The following is a 25,686-nucleotide window of genomic DNA, read 5'->3' as shown; positions in this document are numbered from 1 at the left end:
ATAGTGTGTATTAATTTCAAGATCAAATAAACAAACAAATAATGAAGTATGATACAATTACTGAACAACAATAACTTATTACACCAAAAAAGAAAAAAAATATTTGTATAACAATTTTATTAGTTTTGTAGACAAATACCAACTTTTTAAATAGGTGCATGTTATAGTGACTGTAATGATAGTTACAATAATTATATAATTTTAGTAACACTTACTAAATTAAATTAATATTGTTTATATTTAAAAATATTTTTAATTTAAAAATAAAAGTAAAAAGTATTACAAAACTATAAAAAAATATTTTAATTTTATCGTTACTTAAAAATATTGTCAAATTAAAATTTTAGTTGTCCTTCAAATTATTATTTTTTAATTTTTTTAGGTCTATCTGTTAATTCTTTTTAATTAATAATTTTATCAACACGTAATTTTTTTATATATAATTTTAGTATTCGTGCATGGGAAAAAAACTTTTATGCATATATACAGAAATTTTATTTTGATGCACTGGCAATAAATATAATTTTATACGTACATCTAATTACGTAATGTCACATCATTAAAAATTATTATCTTTTATATTAGGGAGTCACTCCACTAAAGACGTCTAAAACATCTTTTTTTAAAGATGTTTTTTAATAATTAAAATTTAACATATATAATCGATTAAATCATGTTATTTTTGTCAAAATTAAGCCAGATAAATTAATTAAACAAAAAAATGGTGAATCAAATCTTGAATCGTTCTAAATTAATATTATTTTTTATAAAAAATGACTACAATATTCTTATTATAGAAAATGACTAAAATACTCTTATTATATATTTATATATATATATATATATAGGTGTTGTCTGTGGTGGCTAATAACAATCGGTGACTAGCGTGACTATCTTAGTTTAACCTATATCTTTCTGACACGTAGTAGATTGACTAGCAAAATTGACTGCAGACTTGAAAGACAGTAACTGTGCTAATAATGCAGTAAGTAATTAAGTGTAAACAATAAATTAAAAATATCTAGAGAGAGAAAGATAGATAGAGAGAGAGCGTAAGAGAGAGAGAGTAGGCGTTGGCTTTCACAGTGGAAATCCTTTCTTGTTGCGCCGCCCTGTTCGGCAGTCCAGCCACCTATGATCTCGTCATTTGTAACCACCTTTTCTCTAATCTATTGTGGCTATTGCAACTCCTTCTCCTCGAACAATTCCGTCCAACTTTGTGCGGCCCTCACCGCTGCAACTTTTTTCCGGCGACGCCGCCTTGGTTTGTCATAGTGGTGCCACGTCTTCTGCCTTCTTTTTCCTCCTCTACTGAACGGTAATCACCAGTTCGTTGTTACTACACACCATCCAATTCTCAACGCTCAACACCATCAATCTAATACGACGTGAATCTGTTCAACCAACCCCTATTTTTGATAGATCGGCAGAAGAATCTGGACGTTCTGCTGTGTTCACGCCGATCTTTATCACAACCTGTCCTCTTTGATGTGGTTGTCATCATCATCGATGTAGCAGCGGCAGAGAAAAGGGACACCGAGATGCACGATGAAGGCGAAGTTCCCGCGATGTCACCATGGCCAGCCGTCGGAACACTATCCATCCCCCAACTGATTCACTCGATTGACAATTATGTCCCTAATAATCATGATTTTCCAACAAAATCCTTACAGTAAAAGACACACAAGTTACCGCGCTTTATATTTAATCAAACGCTAATGATACTCAATCACAATGCACGTGTCATTATCTCATTGCACAGTCAACATGTAGTCATTTGTAGCCACCAAAAGCGTGGCCACCAGAGACGCGACCATATATATATATAAAAATTAAATTTATTAATTTTTTGGTTAAATTGAGTTATTCGGTCTAATTTTAATTAAAAAATACAGTTTAATTGATTATATGTGTTAAATTTTAATTTTTAAAAAATATCTTTAAAAAAAAGACATTTTTGACATCTTTATCTAACTGTGTACTGTATTAGTGCTCAAAATTAAACTCTATATATAGTAGGCATGGAGACAAAAATTATCCGAACTAAACTATTGACTAAGTTATTGGTAGCAAAGCAAATGGCTTATTGCAAATTCCCTGATGTTTATTGCTGGATTCAAAAGCTTCCACCAATCTCAGAATGGAGAACAATTTCCATGTCACTAACCATATGTTCTTCATCAAAATCATCACAACCTTCTCTCTCTCTCACCATAGCCAAAAATCACCAAACCCCAAATAAAGTAATCTTTGCAATTGTAGCTGATTTTAGCATCCCCATCTCTCTATGGACCTCAAAACCCTTCAAACCAAATCCAAAAACCATGAGGCTCATAGATAGTGAAGAAACCATTTCCAATCTCCTTGTTAATTTCATTGAAGATATCCTTCACTATGGCCCCAACAAAAACACCAACACCTCCTACATAAAATTCCCATATTCAAATCCAAATAATATTCCAAACTTTGAAGAAATCTTCAACCTTGCATTCCTCACCTTGTTGTTCCTAGTTTGCATATATGAAGCACCTTTGGATATTAGATCCACATGTCTTACTACTTTGAAGAACAACTTACAAGGTTGTCAATCAAGACAAGCATCCAAGTTGTTGATGAAGATGTTGGGGAACAATCTAGAAGAACAATGGATGCGTTCTATAAACCTTGCAATAACTAATTGGATTGTGGAGATTCAACAACATGAACTACCACATCTTAACCATCATCATCAACATAGCATGATGAGAACACCATCTCCTTTGTACTCTTATTCATTCTCAACTCTTGGGTTATGGAAAGTTCAATTGTATTGCCCTGTTATAAGCATGGATGTTGTGCATTCAAATCACCATCATTATTTAGCAGCTGATGAGAGGCTTCAATTCTCTCTTAAGTATCATCAACTTGAAGGTGTTCTTCAGTTCAATCACAGAGTCTTGAACAGAGAAAGGTGGATTGACATCATCGTCAACATTGACAACATAAGGTAACCCATCAATATCATACATATATACCATCAATTATCGTTACACATTTCTTTATTAATTCCACTTTTAGAGATTTGGTATATTTACAAATCAAGTAAATTCTAGCCAATCCTCTTATTTTATAGGAGGTTAAGTATTCTTTATGAATTGTCTAATTATAATGGAAAGAATTTAAATGTGTTATCATGATTATTAATTCTAACAATCCCTTTAACGTTAATTTTGAAAACTAAATCACTAAAGCATAATACATTTTATCATAATTTTGTGATTTACTTTTGAAAATTAAGATTAGAGAGATAATTAGCATTAATCATGATAAAAAAATTCTCTGAAGTGAGGAGATTGATAAAATGATATATAATATTTTAATTTTTTTTTAAATTTATAATATTTATTATTTGTGAGCCACACTATCTTAATTCAAGTGTGATTAGAATATTACTTTATCACTTTACCAATCTTTTTCATTTTAGAAGAGTTTGAACTTCTTCAATCACAATTAGACAAGTTATAAAGAATATTTCACCCTCTATTTATGGAATAATTAGTTAAAAATAACCATCAAAATATATATACACAAACTCACTTCTACTTTATTTTATATACATATATATAATAGCTATATTTTGTACAATCTTTTCTAAAAAGATTGAAAGAACTTTTTCTAAATATTTTAATGATTTTATAAAATTTATATATCAAAGTAGTTAATTTTATCGATATAACACTAAATAATTAGATATATATGTAACTTTTTTATAGTATATCAAAATTAAATTTCAAATAATAGACGGTGTATGTTGAAGTAATTTTGAAGCTTTTGGATTTTGATTTTTGTAATTGTATTGTATTATAAATTTAACAAATTTTTTTATTTGAACATTAAAATCAGCCTGTATTTGTGTATAAATATATGTGTAGTTTAATTTATTTTCAATGTGTATTTGTATTACTTGTGGCTAATTTTGTACATAGCATGACTCTTAATTTAAATATGTTCATTACTTGTATAAAAATATTTTGTATGAAAATGATAGTTAAAAATAATTAAATAGTTTAGTATATTTTATTAAACTGCTTTTTAATTGTTATTTTGCAATAGGTGTGATGTATTGAAACTAGTAGATGATAGCCTTTTGAGAGAAAGAGGAGCAGGAGCATCTGAGAAATATTTCCCATCAAGAATATTGTTACAACTAACTCCCATGGTCCAACACCAAGTATTGAGTTTATCGGTTGGCAAGTCCTCAGAAAATCCATCAATAGAGATTGGCATGGAAAGAGGCATAGAAGCCTCATTCCAGCCACCAAATCCCCAAGTAGGGCTCACTTTTTCGGCCGGCGAGTCGTCGACCGTGAGCCTAAAGCCTTGGAAATTCGAGCAATCCGTGTACGGCTATAGCGCGAATTTGAATTGGATCCTCCATGATAGTGTTGATGGTAGGGAAGTGTTCTCATCAAAGCCTTCAAAGATTGCATTGGTGAATCCAAAGTCATGGTTTAAAGATAGATACTCTAGTGCTTATAGACCTTTTACTAGGCAAGGAGGGGTTATTTTTGCTGGGGATGAGTATGGAGAAAGTGTGTGTTGGAAAGTTGATAAAGGTGCTAAGGGCAAAACAATGGAGTGGGAGATTAGGGGTTGGATTTGGGTGACATATTGGCCTAACAAGTATAAGACATTCTATGATGAAACTAGGAGGTTGGAGTTTAGGGAGATACTTCATGTTAACATTCCTTAGCTTTAGCTTATTATATTACTACGCTACAAAAAAAGCGGCAGATAACGACGAACATTTAGGGGCGATTTATAAAAATTGCTGCTAAATGATATTTGACAGTGATTATTTCAGCGGTTACTATTAACTGCTACTAAAAATTTTGTCATACCTTATCTTTCAACGAGTTGGTAACCGCTGCTATCTGTCTCCATAATCACCGTTAACTGTTAGATGTGGTGTAATGCTAAGAGAAAAATTAAATCTAAATTAAATAATGGTGTGATATAATTTGTACATTTGGTTAATTTTCCTCACTTGTGTATGATTCACATGTGTGAATCTTGTTATTCTTGTTTTACTAATGAATATTATTTTTAAACTAGAGAGAGTTTTGTGTACCCTTGCAACAGCATGCATGCGGATAAAAGATAAAATCAAAATTTGAAATAAACAAATTTTCTTACTTTTAATATATGAACATTAATTATTGGTATTGACATAGATACAAAACACGATATGACATCAAAAATACGAACATATTTATTTTAATTTTTTTATAAAATAATAATTAAATCTTAATTTATCTTATTTTTCTATAAATTATAAAAACATCTTTATATTCTATTGATATTAAAGTACAAACTAATATTTTTATTCTACCAAAGTAATTGAGAACATGTTAAAGTTTTGAGATATACAAAATAATTCAAAAATGTCTTTGTATAAAAATGATAATTAAATCATAAATATATGTTATATTAAATTGTTTAGTTAAATGTATAAAATTATTTAATAGTATTAACTTTTCACATAAAAATACATTTAAGTCACCAATAATTTTTTTTGTAAAAATTTACATGTAATTATAAGAAATCGTTAAATAATTTAATATATTTAATTAAATTATTATTTAATAAATTTCAACCATCCAACTTAAACAAAAATAATTGAATATGAGTCTGCATATTATTTTATGTCCATGATTAATCATTAATTTAACTTATAAACATATTTGAGTTTCACCAAGAAAAGAAATAAATTAAGAGGAGCATGCATGCACCATGGGGGCAAGTCCACGTAAGAGGGCGCACGTTAGCAACAACAACAAGAAAAATGGAGGGAGTGCGAAGTGTAACGGAGAATGGGATGAGAGAAGGCGAAGATATCGAAGCCCACGGCAATTAGAAAGAAAGACGTTTAAATCGTTATTAACACTCATAACCATTTCATCGCTCGCTGCATTTTTCTGCAAAATCTCAATTCCTTCGCTCCATTCTCTCTCACATTCGGTATTAATTTTCACACTCTTCTCTCTCTCTGAATGTGTTTCATATTTTGATTCTTTTTTTGCCAGCTGCGCTTCTGTTTTCTTTGTGATCTTTAATCTCGCTGTTATAGCATTTCATCTTTGATTTTTTTTAGGGAAAAACAAAGTGAAAATTGTTAATATATACTTGATCGAAATCAAATCGTGTATGAACTTAATGTATTATTGATTTTGGATTAAGTTCTGGACTCAGGATCTGTTGGATTAATATAGTAGTAATGTTTTTTTCATTTCAGAGTTAATTAGTTTTGTAATTGGTTTAGCTTTCTTTAGTGGTACATTGCTTTAGATTTGGCTGATTACAATGTATAATTTTGCGAATTTAACCTTTTATGTTTGTTTGTTAAGTTACCATCACTTTAGGTGTTGTTGTTTCCATATTATGTATGCATACATCTATTTCTTACTATCAATGCGTACGTAATGATCGGAATGGAAAGAATTGCAATTAGATACTTTAATCATTATATTTTAACTTTGGCTCCCATAGGCACCATGTCCCATATTCAGCCCTCACTTCAGAATTCTGGTTTTACCATCCACAATGCTGGAAGGAGCTCTGAAAGTAGGCTTTTGATTCAGAGCTTAACCATGGGTGAGAAGCACATGGATTCTCGATCCGCCAAGTGGAAGCGAACACAAGTATCATGTCAGAAAACAGCTGAACCCGTCAGCCTCTCCAAGTCTGATGGTGGGTTATTTTTTTTGTATGTAAACGAATCATGTACTTGTCTTTGTTCTTCATGGCTGTTGGTTGAAGATTTCAAACTTTTATAGAAGTTATTTTATCAATTCTATAAGTTCTACAGTTTTATATTTGTATTGAAAAAAAAAAATAGATGAAGGAATTGTTCCATTACTATCGTTATTGAAATTGAAAGTTCACAAATATATCAATGCAAAGTACGGTATGTTACTGCTGAAGGTTAATGTTCTAACCGAGAATTAGTTCTTGGAAGTTACATGTTATAACTCTTTTATACTCTGAAAAAGTTGGCAGTTAAAGTAGTTTGCTTCTTGACATTCTTTCTTTTAAAGGCCTGATAATCATGCTATGACGATGCAGCTTCTTTGCAAAGCTTTCCTATGGAGAAAAATCCTTCACAAGCTGCAAGTTTTCCTTATGGATTTGAGGTCTACAGCCATCCATCCTTTAATTTTCTTGACATTTCATTTCTCTGATTCTTGATAATTATATGCTTGATGGTAATCAGCAATAATGTGGCCACAAATAAAAAAGCTTTATGTAAGCTTTTAGCAGGACATAGGATAAGATACTTTTTCCTTGCGATTGATGACTTTTGTCCAATCTACGGAATTGTGTTTATGAAATAGCCATGTCCCAGTATGGTTCTAAACCTCTGAAAATCCCCTAGAAGTACTCTGGAATCTGAACCACAAACATCATTGGGCATCAACATTTTTTTCTTCATTATCCTATGATACAAAGTTATATGTTGCATGAGATGTCTTTTGGACATACGACAGAGCTTAGGTTTGACAATGATTGTATTCACAATCTATCATTATCTTTGTAACTCTTCCTTCCCTGACATGGAATATGTCTCATTTGGTTATGATCAGGCTTTGGTCACAGAGGTATGTGATGAGACTCAGATTGCTGAATTGAAAGTAAAGGTGACCTTTCTCGTCTCTTGTTTTCTGCTCTTGTAAAATTTGAAATCACTTTCAGTATAAATGAAATGAATGTCAGACTGTATCCTAGGCTATAGCTATGGTTTTCTGCTTTCCCTTTTACTGTGTCTAATTGTTTGGTATGAAATTATTTGGGATTTTCTATTGAAATATATAATATAATGCAGCATGTCAAAAATGATGTTGGCCATATGAATATAGTCCTCTAATATGCTGCGTGTGATGAAGCTTTTTGATGAATGCAATAAATTTGATTTACTCAACATATCATTTGGCAAATTATTGGATAATGGAGCTTTTGTCCATTTCAGCACAATTTTTTTTTTCAGACGTGAGGTAGTGATGTTTTTTGAGACTAAAATCCTATCTGAATATATAACGCATTTTCCCTTTACATGGAAGAGAGTTCTGTATCGGTTTGTTTATGACCTTAGTCGACTTTTATTTTGATAGGTTGGAGAGTTTGAGATGCATATGAAACGCAACATTGGAGTAGTCAAAGCTCCTTTATCCAACATTTCACCAACTACAGCACCACATGTTCCGAGTAAACCTATGGTGGAATCAGCACCTGCTACACCAGCACCATCACCACAACCACCAAAATCATCTCCAGCGAAGACCAATCCATTTCTGAATGATGCCACCGTGAAGTCATCAAAGTTAGCAGCACTGGATGCTTCTGGTCCCAATACTTATGTCCTTGTGTCATCCCCGACGGTATCTTTAACTGTTTTCCGCTGAACTCTGCTTTTACTGGTTTATTTTGTCTACTTAAGCCTTATAGAGTTTTAGAGTGGATTTTTATTTTCATTTTTCTGTCTCTTTTGTCAGGTTGGTTCATTCCGAAGAGGTAGGACAGTGAAAGGGAAGAAGCAGCCTCCTATCTGCAAAGAGGTACATTTAGCATGCTGCTTTCTCCACCCTCCACCATTCTGTTTCTAAGTGATCAACCAATTATGAGTTTATGACTGATGATTTTGTTTGTGGAAACTACATCAATGAAATGTATCTTAGGCTCTCTAAGTTGATCCATAATTTGGAAAATTTGTAGTATGTTCTAACAAATTGGCCTTTCTTTCCGTACAAACTTATGAATGAAAGATATAAATGATATATTTATCCTGGGAATACAAATATAATTGAGTTATATTTTCTACTAAGTTAATTATATATATGCTATCATATAGTTGCATAGTCATGATTTTTGTGGGTCTAAAGTTCATTTGACCGATTACAAATCACTTTCATCACCATGTTCCTGATTCAGCACTATCATTTCTGCAATATCTTCTCTTTTCCTTCTGTTTTGCCTTTTAATTTTGAAATATACAGGGTGATTACATCAAAGAAGGCCAAGTAATAGGGTATCTGGATCAGTTTGGCACTTCACTTCCTGTTAAGGTGATTTTTCTTAGCCTCTTTAATCGTGAATAATTCTGAAATGTCTACTTCCTACTGACCTTTTTTTTTTTTTATCTTTTTTTGGGGTTAAATTTAAATGTTGCAGTCAGACGTGTCTGGAGAGGTGTTCAAGCTACTCTTTCAGGATGGAGGTAGTGTCCACTGGAATTAAGTTATAATATATGACTTCTGAGATAGTAGTAGTAGAAATGCGATTCAGCTAGAGTTGAAATAAAGACACTTTAAGTTTCCTTCGAGTAAGTAAAGATGACAAAATCCATAGATCAAGACTGGAGAAAAAGGGTCCTAAACTTGTTTTTCTACACTGAATTCTACCATCTTATGGGATACTTAGTACTCAGCCTTTTCCCACCTTTGTAAGATATTCTAGTAACTTGGATGGATATGGTTGGTACTAGCCTAACTTTAAAAATGACTATTTAAGATATTGAAGAATTTATGGTTGGTACTAGCCTAAAATCTTTCCACGTGTTAACTGACAAAGTCACATCATATCCATGAAGATCTTGAATTCTTCTACATCGAAGACATTAGTGAAACTAAACACACTTTACAAACTATGTGCCTGTTCTTTCGCTTGTACTTTTTAAATGATATAAGCTATGAGATAATCAAGATTAACATGGTTCATTATAAATTAGTAAATTACCATAAAAGTCTACTGCTGGGGGTACGAATTTCATGGGTTATTGACTAACTTAATGCTTATGATCTACCTCTCCAATGTCCTTTTGATTGTTATTCATGATTTCCTGCATCCTGCCTAGTGCCTAGTTGCAACTTGCAACTTACAACCACCAAGACTAAGGTGCAGTTTGATATTCATAACTGTGAATTCTTATTGTTTTTCTGTTTATGATTTACAGAGGCTGTTGGTTATGGAGATCCTCTTATGGCTGTCTTGCCTTCATTCCAGAATATCAAGTGATGAGTCATGTGGCATCATTTCTTGAGCAGCTGATATGACGAATTCATTTGTAGTCTGGTTATTCTTTCTTTTCGGCCGCAAATAAGTCAAGAAATAATGAATGGTACCGCTATATTGGCAAGGAGTCCTTTATAAGAATTTGCATGAGTTGCAGAAAAAATAGATATTACAAGGCAACTTCTAGTTCTATAGTGCTTAGCTTGCTTAGAGATATTTGAACCAGCATTGCAACAATGTGCAAACATTTTCTTTTTGCTGAATGATATCAGAGCACATAAAATAACCTACTGATCACATCTACTGTGTCCATATATAGTTCTTAATACAGCGGGATGATTGTGAACAAATTATATTATAAATGAAATTGATTGACCTCCACCACTAAGAAGGCATTTTAGTGTCCAAGAAATGAATACCCATAAAAGTTAAGGGATTATGAAATCTTAATGAGCCCCACTAATCAATGGGGAAAATCATTATTTTACACCCTTGGTATAAAGAGATTATTATACCTACATAAAATTCACTATAGAATTATGCAGTCTTCTCTGTACCCAGCACATCACTCATCCTTTGAACCAGCATCTCTTTCACTTTGTGTAGGGCATGTTCTAGGTTTTCCAGCTGCATAATTGGCATGATGGATGAGTTTATTTATGTGGTTTATTGCTTGATAGAATGAATGATTATTAATTATTTCTTTCCTCTCTAATACAGCTTACTTGAAAAGTTTTGAGATCCATACCTCTTGTCTAGCAAATCTGTTATGCAAGAATAATCCACTATACAGATCAAAACTATCTCTCATGGTGCTGTCCTTCTGCAATTAAGTTGTCATTGTCAAGTGTCAATTTATTATATAAGATTGTTTCATGACTAGGTTTGGAAAGTGTATAATTAGAAGTGTACCAATTGAACAAGTGTCTGAAAGCCCTTTGTATCAATAGGTGTGAATTTAGCATCCATTTCTGCCAATGTCCTGGTAAAAAAAAAAAACAAAGAAATCCTAAAGTTATATCTAGTGAGCATATCTTTAATGATAAAATTAAATGTATAGAAATCTGCATACCTTCCTATAGTGTGTGTGATAAATTGGCTCTTAGCAGCAAGTTTATCATGTTCTTCACATGTCATTTGTAGCATCCTGCAACCCTGTTCAACAAATAACAATTTCACATGGATTATTACATCACCCTATACTTGTGTCATGTTCTTGTGCAGGATCTGAAGATTATTTTGTTCGAAACTAACTCGACATAGATAGTTGTTTCGTTTCTTCATTTCTTGACTCCAGAAAAAATTATTCTTAGTAAAGTCTCACAGCACTTTCAGATCAAAATTGTCAAAGTTAATTAAGAGCATTGACTACCTCGGTTGCAAAAATGTTGAGGAAATTAGAGCAGATAACTTCATCTCGAATTCGAACTTTATCGTACATGAAAGTGAGATCCTTCCACCCATTCTTACCACTTTCTGGGCCAAACATGGGATGAGTGCAGAGAATGTCTGATTCCTCTGGCAATTTCTATCAACAATACTAGAGGAATAAAAAAACCAATGGTCCAAATTATCCAACTTAACTAAGAACCAATGCATGTATTTACCCGCAGAAGAAGTTCTCTTGGGTGCTCTTTGACTGAAAGAACATCAACAAAGAGTGTTGATGATCGCTTCAGAGAAGAAATTGGCATAGAATCAAGAACCCCAGATAAAGAAATAATGGATGTGCATAGGAGTATGACATCATTATCAGCCTCAAGGAATTCATTCACATCCCTGCAAGTTTCCTTAACATGAATCAATCAATGAAACTTCATTGAGAAGAGTGGAAGTCGTTGTTCCTTACCTGAAGAATTGGATGCCAAGTTGGAGGGAGTGTTGGGAGTAATCAGTTCTTGAAGTAGCTGTAAGAGTGTGGCCTTGTTTGATCATAGTCTTTGCCAGAAACTGGCCAAAGGTGCCGAACCCAATGATGCCAATTTTCAGAGATGATGATGATGATGATGAAGACATGTTTGATTGGAAGATGGGAGTGCACTCTGCACAACCAAATCCAGTTTGTGATGGCTAAGGTTAAGATTATGCTGAAGGTGTTAGGGGACCAGGCAACTTAACACGTGTCAATTTGTTATACGTCTAGGATACACTGTACTTTTGTTTTTTCTATTTCCTTCTCTAACACTCGAGGCTTGCCTTTTAGCACTTCAGTTTTGCCTTCATGACAGAGTGATATGTCCTTATTATAATTTCGAAAAATTAAAAAAAATAACAAAAGTAACTTGATCTTAGATGTATATTGTAAAAATTTGGTGGTGTTATGTTTGGTATTTTTTTTCCTATTCTTTTTGTTAATGACGGATTTTTAAAAAAAAAATAAAAAATTAGAAATTGATTCTTTTTTGGGTTGTATCTTTTAAATAGTTATCTTTATATTCTTATAAAAATTAGAATTAAATATACAAGTTATTTTTTAATTATAAAAGTCGTTCATCATTATCAAAAATATATTTTTTTTATTATTTTTATCATAGTTTCAAATTTTTATAAATTTATTGTTGTTCGCGTTATTTTAAATTATTTGTATCAAATTATAAATTAACTATATATACAAAAAAAAGTATTTACGATTATCCTATATATACAAAAAGATATCACTAGTTAACTAGTCCTATATAATATATAATAAATATAAAATATATATTTAAGTTATATGAAAAGTACATATAATTCTTAATACTTTTTTTTCCAAAGATAGTAGGTTATATTTCATTAATTATTGAAAAATGAAATACAAAGATGTCCAAAAGCAGGACAGCATAATGAAAGGTGGGGATTTCCCAAAAACACTACACTCATCCAACGGTGCAAGGTCGAAAAACGAAAAAATCTTAAAGAAGAAAGAATGATAAATCAAATTGAATGCAACTAAGAGCTTGCCTCATGGAGATGACGACCTAAATTGGGAGTTCTTTGGATTTCACGGAGCAACTTGACAGAGCTTGCTAGAATGGCAGACGGCATTGAAGTAGAACCTTCAAAAATCAACTGATTGCGAGCTTTTTAGCAGTTCCAGCAAATGATGGCAAGCAATTGAGGATTACGGTCATCATTCTTCAATAGGTTAAGCATCTCTGTTGATGCAATTCACTATGTCCAAAAGTCGTTAGGACTCTGAGGGGGAAGATAGTCACGAAGATAACTCTGAGACCATACATCTTTAATTCTAGAGCAATCGATCAAACAATGAGTGACTGTTTCGGTGGCTTCATGACAGCAGGGGCATATTGGTGATATAGATGGGATGCGGTGATGAATCTGAGCAAGCACCGGGAGCCGGCCATGGAGAGCTTTCCAGATAAATAGCTTAATTTTGTGAGGCAAGTTCAACTTCCATAGATCAATCCACGATTTTTTTTGTTGCATATAATTAGGGCAAAACTCCAGAGACGGATGGTAAAATAAATAGCCAATTCTATAACCTGAAACTGTATCATATTGTTTGAATTTGTTCAAATCCAATTCTTAATACTTAATCAAAAGAAAAGATGAATTTTTTGGTGCATTTGTTGTATAGTAACTCCGTTTGCATTGCATCTAAGAAACGACAGAGATCTAACATGGATGATTTACCCCTCATAATGACTTTGCACAGTAACATTTTGGAAGAGCATGCCAATATATTTTTTTAATGATTATGGTTTTAGGCTTTCTCAATTATCTTATCTTATACACAATTACTATATTTGTATAAAAGTCTGGAATTTATTAATAAAAATACTAATTATCTATTAAAATTAACTAATTTATTTTTAATATATATTTTATTATATACATTTAACAAGATTTATTTGTAAAGCATAGTAAAAATTGAAACCGAAATGCAAAGAATCTGCATGGGGACACACAGTCAGCTTAACTTTAGGTGGAAGGCTTCCAAAAGTTAGAGATATTTAATTTGGAGTAATATTAATATAAGTAAAAACTAGGCCAAATATATAATTTATTTATTTATTTATAGTTTAATCACCGACAAAGGTGTGAATAAAAAAGAATGAGACAAGAAATGACGTGTAACATAGTGTGCATTATGGATGATGGAGCGAAGATAAGCGCGCATGGTTTGGCAGACCACAACGGTTGCCAAAAGGGCCCATAGTGTGTGTGTGAGTCCAAAAACAGTGGCTGCCTCATTAGTCGTTACTTTCTCCAATCCCAATATCTTTTCCCCTTTGGCTACACGTAACCCTCAGTCATATCACACGGTCAATTATTCTGCTATCAAAGTTACACTTTAAATAACTAATTTGATTGGTTGAGTGGCCAATTTATTTGTTCGTTTAAATAAATATTGATAATTTAAATTTCGTTTTATATATATAATAGATAAAAAAATACAATTTAAATTACTCTTTAATTATAGAAAAAAAGTATATTAATATATGTCCCAAAAATTTATTTTTATTTAAATTTTTAACTGTATATTAAATTAGTGAAATATATCATTTTTTGTTATAAATATTAACTTTAATTTTTATAATTAAAAATTATAATTTACTTCATTACTACTTTTATCTTCCCTCATTCACCCATGTCCCAACACGCCTTTTATTTTTCTTGATTGAAACTTGAAAGGGTAAATTGGTAAAACAATTTTTCATTTTTGTAAGGGATAATACATGTCACGTGCCTAATGTCACGTGACCCATATCCCTTTTGGACCATTTAGTCCCTATATATAGCATCCCCTTAAGTCCTTGTGGATAAGCATCAAAGAACAAAGATCAAAACTTTCATCCTTATCCTCTTCACTCAACAATGGAAGTGATGTCTGCTTCAAGATCCTCTTCTTCCACTTTGAATCCCAACGCTCCCATGTTTGTTCCTCTTGCTTACCGTACGGTCGAGGATTTCTCTGACCAATGGTGGGAACTTGTTCACTCTTCACCCTGGTTCCGCGACTATTGGCTCCGTGAGCGCTTTCAGGATCCTCAGAACGAAGCTTTCGACTTTGATTTTGATGAAGATGCTATCTTTCGTGAGCTTCATCAACTTGTTGACAGTAAGCTATGATTTCATTATCTTCTCGTTACTGTTTTCTTAGATCTCGAGTTCTAGCATGTAAATGTAAATTTTTCATGTTTATCTCTGTGTGAACAAGTGAATCTTGTGATATAATGTAATTGGGGTGTGAAAAGATTTAATTTTTATGGGGCAAATGTTATGGGGGTGATTAATTTTGATGAATGGCAGAAAGATGCAAAATTTGTTGAAGTTCCAAGGTATGCAGAGAAGGCACCCAAGATTGTGAAGAACAATAGGGTGAGTCCAAGGGCAATTCACCAACCTAGGTAGAGAGATAAGATTTAAGGGAGAGAGTGTTTCACTCAGTTTGTGATCTACTACCATCTTTGTACATATATAAGAGTAGGGTTGTAGATGATAATGATGTTGTGGCTTCTAGAGCCTTTGTGTCAAGATTTCCCCATTTCCTAGGTATGTTTTTTATTTATCATTTCTGAACATGCTGTTGTTCTTCGCCTTTGTTTCATGTAAAGAAAAAGAAAAAAAGGAAAAAAGTAATAATAACTGAATTTGACATCTAATCGGATTCCTCTTTGTTCTCTCAGCACAACTCATCCTTCAAAATTGTCTCTAAAAGTTTAAAAAGCCTTAAACAGTTCATAAGGAAGCAAAAGAAGCTGCAATTGTGAAGCAATAACTGGTTTTGACAAAGATAACAAACTAGCATAATAAGATGGCAATGGAACTTAATTGCCTCTAAAATCTAACATCAATAATAGTTATTAGAAAGTAGGCAAGTAATTCGTTCATTTTAGTACTGAATTTGTTACAATTGAATTGCTTCTATTCTAATGATTATGCAGAATCTGGTATATGCAGAAGTTAATTTGTGTAGGTAAATGAGAGAACTGCTAACTAGGCTTCAAAGCCTGAGGATTTTACACTCTTTACAATAACACTACTACTTGAACCTAATGCAAACCCAAAATATCAAAGTCGTTTTCAATGTCAATTGTGGGTAACAATTGTGGTGAAACAGGTCACTCCATCTGTCACGATGAGCTGAAAAAAATTTGACTTTTATTCACAAAAGTCTCATTCAGTCTGACGTGTAATAAAGTGCCTTTGGCACTCTCCTAATTATTAATTTTAAGCCGTGCAAATATAATTATCTTGCGTATTTATCAATTATCACTATGTTGCCGGTCGCAATAATAATGATGGCAAGTTAAGAAAAACTTTGTCCTGTTTCAAACAAAAGTTTGCCACCAACTTTATACACTTATTTTTTATTTATATCAATATATTTACGTATAAATATATATGTAGTTATATTTTATATTAATAATTTATTTTAATAATTTGTTATGTTAGTTAATCGGAGATTAATGGGCTGGACTCGTTAGGTTGGCTCAATCGTTTGAGGAAGGAAGCCTTCAAGCGGAGCGGATTTGCGTCTATGGGGCTTCCGTCCAACTTGTGAGTGTGAGAGAATGGGGGTAGTACCTACAAAGGCATTCTGATGCCTCTAAGTTAGTCAACAAAGGTGTGAGTAGGTCTAAAGAGTATTGGGACTTAGAGATATTTGAGGGGTGTCAGTGTATTTATAGTGGTGAACCAATAACTACCGTTGGAGTAGTTCCACCTTTTAAGGTGGATAACCGTCCCTTTATCTTAGGGAGGTTACGATATAGCTCCTGGAAGTGAATTGAGAGATTTTAGGGGCAGTTATTATCTGCCAGCTAATCTTTGCTTCCGACTTCGTTAGGACAAGTCGTGATGAGTACCGACTTCTTAGAGAAAGGTCGGTATATTGTGAGGCTCAACCTTGTGGGTTGAACCCGTCGTTTGGACCTGAGCCTTAGTGTTGGGTTAGAGTATGAACATAATTAATTGTAGTGTATACTTAATATAATTCATTTATAATAGATGAATATTCCTATGATGAAAATAAGTATTAAAAAGTGGAGATGTTTAATTTAGAAATAAGTTGGTGAAGGATATCAAATCCCATAAAAACTGTTTCCTTTTATACAAATTTAGTTATGCCAGCACCATCAATGTTTCATAGTTAAAATAGAGAGTAAATGTAAAAATAAAATAAAATAATCATTTTGACCTAAGTATAGATTTTGACAAAAAGTATATTTTTAAATATGGTAATGAGAAAAACTTCTAAAAAAATGTTTTATTTAACAAAACTAACAGATATACTTGGTCAAATCTTAAATTTATTTAGCCAGCGATTAATATTTTATGAAGTTATAATTTAATTCTATTAAAATTTCTGCTATATTCATCTCCATATTCATCTAGTTAAGAGTTAAATTAATAATTTCTTAAAAGTTAATGGTTGATTGAATAAGTTAATTAAGGATTAATTATATGGCAGTTACATTTTATCAAAAAGACTATATTCTTTTAGGATCATTTTATTATTTTAATTTTTAAATAAAAATTTTGTCAAAATATATATTTTTAGAGATTAAAATAATTATTTATTAAAAAAAATATTTTTTCTAATAATTTTTTGCTTGAAATTTTTACTGTAATGGTTAGTTATAAGTTATTTAAATAAAAACTCTCAACACATAAATACTATCTAAAGCTAAACTAAAAATCACAAATAATCTTTAAAAAAAAAACCTCTCCTAAGAAACCTTTATTTATTCAGAAGACTAATGGCACCCTACTTTGGTCAAGATAGAAAAATATACATGTATACTAGGGGTAGGGGTGTATAAGGCCTAGTTCGGCTCGAATTCGAATACTTTTGGTACTAATTTGGTGTAATTTTATTAGATAATGGTATTAAAAATAGACATGATCATGAATCACCTAAAGAGAGAATTCCATTACTTCTCAAACCTCAACCTCTTTTCGAAGTCGATCTTCTGCGCATAGCAGGATGCTACTTTGCTCCCATGGTGAGAGGTCGGTTTTGCAAACTTAAGGGACAAAGGAGAACTCTAATTGTAGATTCTGGGGTTGTGTCTATTTTAAAGTATGCTATTTTTTTTTCAATTAAACTGCTTGTGTGGTGGATTGAAGGGTGATAATGGTGAATTTATGTAGGTTCAACAAGGGTGCAATTTCTTTCATTGGGCAGACCCAAAGACAGAAGTAGAACATTCAGAAATTGCAAGAATGAGGAGAAAAATTTCGCCTCTGAAATCAAGAACAAAAGTTGCAAAGTGAAAGCTGAAGGTCGTTACTGTCTTAGGATTTATTGGGTGGGTTGGCTTTGTTTATTTGCTGTTGTAGAAAATTTTGAAAATAAGGCTACCGTGTGTAATTCCATTGAATCTTGGCTGAACAGTGTGTTAGAGTTTGGATGGAGTATGCTGTTTTGGTTTAAAATTTATTGTGAATTTTGTTATTTTAAGTGTGTGCTTAGAATTAAATGGATAAATTGGGTTAGAATTTATTATTTAGATTAGTCTCCTATTTCAGTTAAGCTAAATTCTATTTCAAGTATGTATGAATGACAATTATGTAACAATGGTTGGTTTTTGAAATAAGATCAGAATTTCAATTTGGCAATTAGATGGATTTCGTTATTTTGTTTTGCATAATTTTCCTGTTATAAGTCTACTGATAAATGAACAATTCCATAACAAAATCATAAACAACAAACTAAATAACATCAACATAGTAAATATCAAAATAATATACCATATGAACATAATTTTTCACAAGAAATTAAATCCCAATAGGACAAATGGTCCAAGCTAATAATGCAGAATAGCATTGAATAACCCATAACTAAAATATCACCAGCATGCAAATAGTTCAGAATAAAATAGAACTAACAGCACCTGCTTGACATTACTAAATTCAATACTAACTTAACCTAAAATAAGACCACATACATTTTATCTAAATATCAAATATTTTTTAATCGTCCAAATTTTTTAAAGTTGGCCCCATTTTTTTGAGGCAACTTTGCCATCGACCTCAATTTTTATGAAAAAACATGAGGTGCTCTAAAATTTTTCATAGAGAATTATGCATGTTGTCCAATTGGTTGGTTTGAAGTCTGTCTCATTACATGTTTATGTTGGTGTGGTGGTTATGTTGAGGGTGCGGTAGGGGTTGTTGAGATGCTAGAAGGGATGTGGTGTTTAATTGTGATTATGAAGGAGCTGACTTCTTAGACTGTGAGGATAAAGAATGTGTTGACTTCTTGGGCTGTGAAGATGAAAAATGTGTTGTCTTCTTGGGTTATTGTGTTGCTTAGGCTGAAGAATTGGACTTAGTTGTTCTTTTAAGCCTACTTTTAGACCTTTTGGACTGTGATGCAGAGTTGGATTGAGGGTGAAGAGTGAGGCTGTGTTACTGAAGAAGTTTTTTTCTTTACACCTATCTTAGTAGTAGGTTATAAAGATGCAGTTTTCCTTCCTTCTTTGGCAGCTTGAGGATGTGAGTTGGTGTTTGTTGTCTTCTTCTTTCCCTGTTTAAGATTTTTTTATGGTTGGGCCTAACAGACATATGCAAATTAAGTTTATAGCAAATATAAGACAAGTGAAAAATTAAAAAACAACGTAAAGACAAGTTGTGAAAAATTAAAAAACCAACATACCCTGTTCAATAGGTTTAGGGCATCTCCCCTTCTTGTGTCCAGCTGCACCACATCTTGAGCATCTTTGGATCTGTCCCCTCATTAACAAGTGAGTATGGCTGCTCTGTTCTTCTTTTTTAGTAGATGTTCTTCTCTTTTTCACCGATTGGTGACTAGGTCTTCTATAAGCTAGTGGCATAACATTATCATATTTTGTCATCTCCCAGAGATCATGTCCATTCAATAGGTGTAAACTGACTCGTAGTACTTCAAGTATGCTTCTTTCTTATAGCAATCGGCCACAAATGCTTTCATGTCAAGTCCCTTGAAGTTGATGCAACTAATAGCATGTGCACAAGGTATGCTACTCATCTGTCACCTTCTACATAAATACTCATGAGTACTTATGTCCATAACAAACTTTTCAATATCATTAACTACCTCATATTTTTTAGCTGTAGACCAACATGACCACCACTCTCCAGCTGACTTAGACCTTATCTCTAATCTTAGTCTAATTCTAGGTAAGATAGTCCCTAAATAGTTCTGAACCACCTCTCTGTTTTGTGCCCACCTAGTCATTAACTTAACCTTAATCTCTTCCAACATTATAATTATAGGCTTCTCTCTAGCATCTACTATAGCATAATTAAAACTCTTAGACATGTTGTTAAGTAGTATATCTATTTTAGAATGAACGGTGAACTTAGATTTAGACCAATATCTAGTTGCAATAGCAATTAAGTGGTGAAAAGCTTCTTAATTCATAGATTTGAGTTCTGCCATGTACTTCTCCTATTCTTTCTAGTGAGTCACCTTAGCACACTTCTATATCATTTGCTTCAAACCCAATCCTAGAAATTTTTTTCTGAAGTTGCTATATAAATGTCTCACATACAATAGGTTGTCTACACCTGGTATCATATCTTGGGATGCTGGGAACAAACCCTATTCAAAGATGATATTTTACATGATATAGTTAATCATAAATTACAAACTAAATCATAATGTATTGTACTTTACAATTTAAATGTACAGATGCTATTAGTGAACTGGACTTACTTTCTGTTGGTCAGACATGAATGTTGATCTTCCTATCTTCTCAATCTCGATGTCAAATATAAGATGATTCAAGAGCCAAGTCCATGAATTCTTGGTCTCGATCTCTACGACCGCATATGCAATCGGTAGCATTTGGTCATTAGGGTCCCACCCTATTGCAATAAGCAATTATCCACCCTGAAGTGTCTTAAAAACAAGCATTCATCCAGACTAATGAATAGCCTGCAATGTTGAAAGCTCTGCTTGCATGCTTTCAAGCACACATAGATTCTTTGAAAGATACAATAATGGATCATGGATGAGGTTTGCACTTCATTAGCAAAATTAGGGGCCTTTACACTTGTATATGGACAGAGGAGTCTGTGTTTTTCCTCAATAGTTCATGACCATAGTCATATATTCTCTTATATTGCTCTCTAAATGTTCCCTGAGTTTCATTCAATGTAATCTGCTTTGTCCTAGAAGCCATTGATTTAGTCATAGTCAAGTTCTACTTTTTCAGAGGTTTAGAAACTAACTCATTTATCTTCAATTTAGAATTTGATTCAACCTTCTTTTTAAATACCTTGCCAAGTCATTTGGAGTGTAAAATTCTTACTCTATGTGCCTGTGTATATGTGCGCTTCAAATTCGTACTTCTAAACTGTCAACTATCCTTTTTTCTCATTTTGGCAACATATAGCCAAAAAGGACAGTCATTAAAACAAACTGCCCCTATCCTCTTAAGATCACACTTTCTAAATGTAATGGCTCTAGCAGTCTGCACAGTATATACAGTGACAGTGTCCTTGAATTTCTCCGAAGCTGCATACAATGTCCTAACTTTTCGCTTGTATTGCTTTATATCTTTTTGTGTCTTGTGAACTGGATACCTCACTCCCTTATGGTTTGACTCTGACCTCTCATTTTCACCATCCTCATCAGTCCAGCTCCAACCTCGTGGTCCAACTCTAATTTATCACTATCTGCTCGTTCATTATCTTCAAAATTCTCATTTGCCACACTTTTTTTCTTTATTGCCCTACATTTATCAACCATGACATTCACATTCTTGAACCTACTAATATCAGGATCAAGTTCATCTTCACTGTCGGTGAAGTGCAAATCATCTGTACTGTCATCTTCCTCTTCAGATGGTTGATACTCTAAATTGAGACTATCACTATCACATCCACCAACATTAGCAAACTCAGGTTCGTGATGCTCATCCTCATCACTATCACTAGACTCTGTCCTAGTATCATCAGCCTGGTTCATTTTGCTTTTTTTCTGTCTCATTAGATCTATCGACTATATCAACCACATTGTCACTTTCTTGATGTAGCTGCTGACCATCCTCAGCATGTTCTCCAGCATACACTACCACCTCATGTTCCTCACCTTTATCACCAACCCCTTGATTTCCCCAATATCACTGTAGCCAGCTTCAGGGAACACATCCTATCATCTTGAAACAACTTTAGATTATCCTCCACGTCTTCATTTATAGGATCTTTGAACTACAATGCTGAGATATTCTCCTCAAAGTAATCAAACTACTTTAACTCTGCATAAGTTTTAAACAAGGACCACCGATCATAGTCAATATCTTTTATAATGGTTATTTCTTCTCCCACATACTATAATGGCCATTTATCATAACTAAACCAACTTCCGTGATAGAACTTCAGTTTAAAATATTCCTCTTCTTCTCCAACACCCTATTAATAAACAACTATCAGAATACATTACTAAATTAGAAGAGAAAAAAAAATACACAGATATTCCTATTTCATGGAGATATTAATCTCTAGTGCACTACAAATACATTTAGTCTCTATTCAATCATCAACAAAAAATGCAAGCTAAACCCTCAAATCCAAAACTAACTATTAGAAGAAGAGATATCATAGTCAATGAAAGGAGAGAAATCATATCTACACTAACTTTGCGATTACTGGTGGACTAACTGTTTAAGACCCTTCCTTAGAACAAATCGTGCTCGCCTGCTCTCTTTTCTCCAAGAACAACCTTTGTCATTTCTGATTTCGGATTAGAGCATAAAGCATTTTGGTTTCTAAAACATTATAGTTAATGTTTTGAGGGTTTAAAGACAAATAAATATATATGAAGTATTTTGCGCGAAACTGTAAAAAGCAAATTGGGTATGTTTGTTATTTTAAACAATATTTTATTTAAAAAAATAATTTTAATACCAAATGAAATATTGAAGATAATTTTAAATAAAAAATAAGACTATAAACGATTTTTATTTTGACTATAAACTTTAAAACTAAAACAGTATTTATCCTTAATAATTATTATCCAGTTAGAGAGTTGCACAATACACTTACAGGTAATGTGTGTAATTACTTGTCAATCTTATAGTTTATTTGGTATTGTTGAACTGTATGTTTTGCTATTCTACTTTTTTATATATATAGAGAGATGCATTAAATTTTTTCTAATTCACTTTATGTAATAGATGGAAGATAAATCTTGTATCAATTCATTTCATAATAGAATGATACAAAATTAAAAAGGATAAAATATTATTTTAATTTTTAATATTTAAGGTAAATTTTATTTTGGTTTATAATATTTTAATTATTTTATTTTTATTTTAAAATATTTAAAATGATATCAATATTATTTCTAATAATTAACAAAATTAATGTACTATTAATAATGTTTTTATTAAAATTATGTTTGCTCAAGTTTCTTTTTTTACTTTTACTTTTTTATCAAGTCCAAATTTTATGTTTTTATTCCTTTTTTCTTCTTTCTCAAATTTTGGGAGAGGGGTTTGAGGGAAAAAGAAGGAAATAGAAGAATAAAATTTAGACTCGTTGAAAAGGTGAAAATGGGAGAGGAAATTAAGCCAACGTAACTTTAACAAAAGTATTATTGTACATCAATTTCGTTAAGTGTTAGTGAAAAATTTAACGGTAGAATAACATTGATACTATTTTAAACGTTTTGGAATAAAATAAGACGATTAAAATTTTAAAGACTAAAATAAAATTCACCACAAACAAAGGTTGAAACAAAAATAATAGTTTATCTAAACTAAAAATATGCACAGTACACCTTATCTAATAGCAGACGTTCCTAATTAAATTAGTACAAGTAAATAAATATATCATTGGGTTGACTTTTAAAAAATTGTTAATAATAATAATAATAATAATAATAATAATAATAATAAAACAAAACTGAAAAGAAAATGAACGGTGATCATGAGATATCATAGTATATCCCAGAAAAAAATTAATATTTTATGTGAAAGATTAAAAAAAAAACAGGTGTCAGGTTCTAATGAAAGCTCAGTTGGGTGTTGATGACAAAACTCAGCAGGTTCATGGTGGTTGCCAACTTGCTGAATGAGTGGATTCCAATTACTCCCAAATCAATAACAAATAGGAATAAAGTTTTCATCAGCTTTTCAATTTGTTCACACAAAAGTAAAGGATGCCATAATCCAATTACAGAATCTAATTCCATCTTAACCTACATGCAATGTTCCTTATTTCTATATAAATCTTTTTGTTCAATCTCACAATCTGTTCAATACATTAAAAACAAACTTGCTCCTTTATTGAAGGCCTTTGCAGAAGAAAAGAAACATTTGTTACTAATTTTCTCCTCACAAGTCAGAATGACCAATGTAAGAGTCTAAGAACCAATGCACATCCATAAGCAATTGGATCATTTAGTTTAATTTTCAACAGAGGACTTGATCAGTATTACTTATTTTTCTTTCTTTCTTTTTTCCTTTTTTTGGTTCAGTTGGTAGAAGTAAAGGTTGGTTTGCACTGTGATGAATGTATCAAGAAAATTCTCAAGGCCATCAAGAAGATTGAAGGTAATTTCATTAATCAATTCATTCCCCAAGCTTATCATATTAATAAATAAACCTTGGCTCTGAATCTACGATTTTACTTTAATTTCTAGTTAGTTAAGTTGTTTCTGGTTGCAACTTTACAATTACACTTTGACAGCTTAATTTTGTTTCTTAAGTAATGTTGGAATCTTGGGTTTTGCAGATATTGAAACTTATAATGTGGATAAGCAGCTAAACAAGGTCATTGTTACCGGTAATGTGACCACAGAAGAAGTGATTAGAGTTCTTCAAAAGAATGGCAAGAATGCAACACCTTGGGAACAAGATCTTCAACCTCAACCCAATTGCTGAATTCACAATCAATTCTCTTACTATTATTATTATTATTACAAGTTTTCTTTCCCCATAGAAACATAATATATAAACTATTCATGATCATCTATCTATATGAATTTGTAAAACCTACCCAAGTTTTGTAATTCTTGTGACCTTTATTATATTGTCATATATTTTATTTTAGAGTAAAGTACTATTTTAGTCTTAAATGTTTGGTTAATTTTTAATTTAGTTTTTAATATTTCAAAGGTTTTATTTTAATTTGAAAAAGTTTTAAATATATTCAATGTTGTCTCACCTTTAAATTTAATATGAATAATTAATAAAGTGACGTGAACATTAGCAATATTTTTAATCAAGTCATATTTTTTTATTTTCCTAGGTTAGAAAAACATACATAACCAAAACTTTTTTTTATAACACTTTTTTTTTTAATTTTTCTTTTCGTATAAAATCTAAAACTCTAGCAATCAGTCGTCAAAATTCTAAAATTTAAAAAAAATCATTTATATTGGTAATTGTTAGAGAATCAATTTTATTTACATACTGAAATCGAACGTTATTATATTTTCAATATGTTAATATATATGTTATTGTTTATATCAAATTTAATAGTAGAACAATATTAAATTTATTTAAAATTTTTTAAGATTAAAATAAAATATTAAAAATATTAAAAATAAACTTTAAATTTAATTCAGATATTAGAAGCTGAAATAGTACTTTACTCTCTATTTTAACTATGAAACATTGGCGGTGCTGGCATAACTAAATTTGTAAAAGGAAACAGTTTTTACGAGATTTGATATATCCTTCACCATTCACCAACTTATTT

At 31.8% G+C, this 25,686-nt stretch overlaps 5 protein-coding genes across 6 annotated transcripts; 4 read left to right on the top strand and 1 right to left on the bottom strand.

Annotated features, from left to right (window-relative positions):
• Positions 1–2,065: 2,065 nt before the first annotated feature.
• Positions 2,066–4,985, top strand: LOC107496928 (uncharacterized). The gene is made up of 2 exons (XM_016118252.3): positions 2,066–2,986; positions 4,093–4,985. Exons 1-2 carry the CDS (start codon positions 2,079–2,081, stop codon positions 4,730–4,732), a joined length of 1,548 nt encoding a protein of 515 aa, XP_015973738.1. The 5' UTR covers positions 2,066–2,078; the 3' UTR covers positions 4,733–4,985.
• Positions 4,986–5,801: 816 nt separating this feature from the next.
• LOC107496963 (uncharacterized) lies at positions 5,802–10,345 on the top strand. Of its 2 annotated transcripts, none has more exons than XM_052252095.1 (9): positions 5,802–6,000; positions 6,529–6,729; positions 7,105–7,172; positions 7,623–7,676; positions 8,148–8,426; positions 8,529–8,591; positions 9,030–9,098; positions 9,205–9,250; positions 9,986–10,345. In XM_052252095.1, exons 2-9 carry the CDS (start codon positions 6,534–6,536, stop codon positions 10,045–10,047), a joined length of 837 nt encoding a protein of 278 aa, XP_052108055.1. In that variant the 5' UTR covers positions 5,802–6,000; positions 6,529–6,533; the 3' UTR covers positions 10,048–10,345. The 2 variants fall into 2 exon arrangements, with proteins under 2 accessions (XP_052108055.1, XP_015973785.1); XM_016118299.3 differs by having other exon boundaries at positions 5,805–6,000; positions 8,148–8,414.
• Positions 10,346–10,391: 46 nt separating this feature from the next.
• Positions 10,392–12,135, bottom strand: LOC107496964 (arogenate dehydrogenase 1, chloroplastic). The gene is made up of 7 exons (XM_016118300.3): positions 11,894–12,135; positions 11,652–11,823; positions 11,417–11,572; positions 11,117–11,199; positions 10,957–11,026; positions 10,793–10,867; positions 10,392–10,671 (listed from the first exon to the last, which is right to left on the bottom strand). Exons 1-7 carry the CDS (start codon positions 12,058–12,060, stop codon positions 10,582–10,584), a joined length of 813 nt encoding a protein of 270 aa, XP_015973786.1. The 5' UTR covers positions 12,061–12,135; the 3' UTR covers positions 10,392–10,581.
• Positions 12,136–14,798: 2,663 nt separating this feature from the next.
• LOC107496943 (protein EARLY RESPONSIVE TO DEHYDRATION 15) lies at positions 14,799–15,650 on the top strand. The gene is made up of 2 exons (XM_016118263.3): positions 14,799–15,110; positions 15,243–15,650. Exons 1-2 carry the CDS (start codon positions 14,863–14,865, stop codon positions 15,397–15,399), a joined length of 405 nt encoding a protein of 134 aa, XP_015973749.1. The 5' UTR covers positions 14,799–14,862; the 3' UTR covers positions 15,400–15,650.
• Positions 15,651–24,126: 8,476 nt separating this feature from the next.
• On the top strand, positions 24,127–25,060 carry LOC107496942 (heavy metal-associated isoprenylated plant protein 33). The gene is made up of 3 exons (XM_016118262.3): positions 24,127–24,338; positions 24,461–24,536; positions 24,718–25,060. Exons 1-3 carry the CDS (start codon positions 24,186–24,188, stop codon positions 24,864–24,866), a joined length of 378 nt encoding a protein of 125 aa, XP_015973748.1. The 5' UTR covers positions 24,127–24,185; the 3' UTR covers positions 24,867–25,060.
• Positions 25,061–25,686: the final 626 nt, after the last annotated feature.

This window comes from Arachis duranensis, chromosome 7, assembly GCF_000817695.3.
Source record: "Arachis duranensis cultivar V14167 chromosome 7, aradu.V14167.gnm2.J7QH, whole genome shotgun sequence".
NCBI lineage: Eukaryota > Viridiplantae > Streptophyta > Magnoliopsida > Fabales > Fabaceae > Arachis > Arachis duranensis.
Note: the sequence above shows the minus strand (reverse complement) of the source record. Positions and strands in the feature narration are given on the sequence as shown.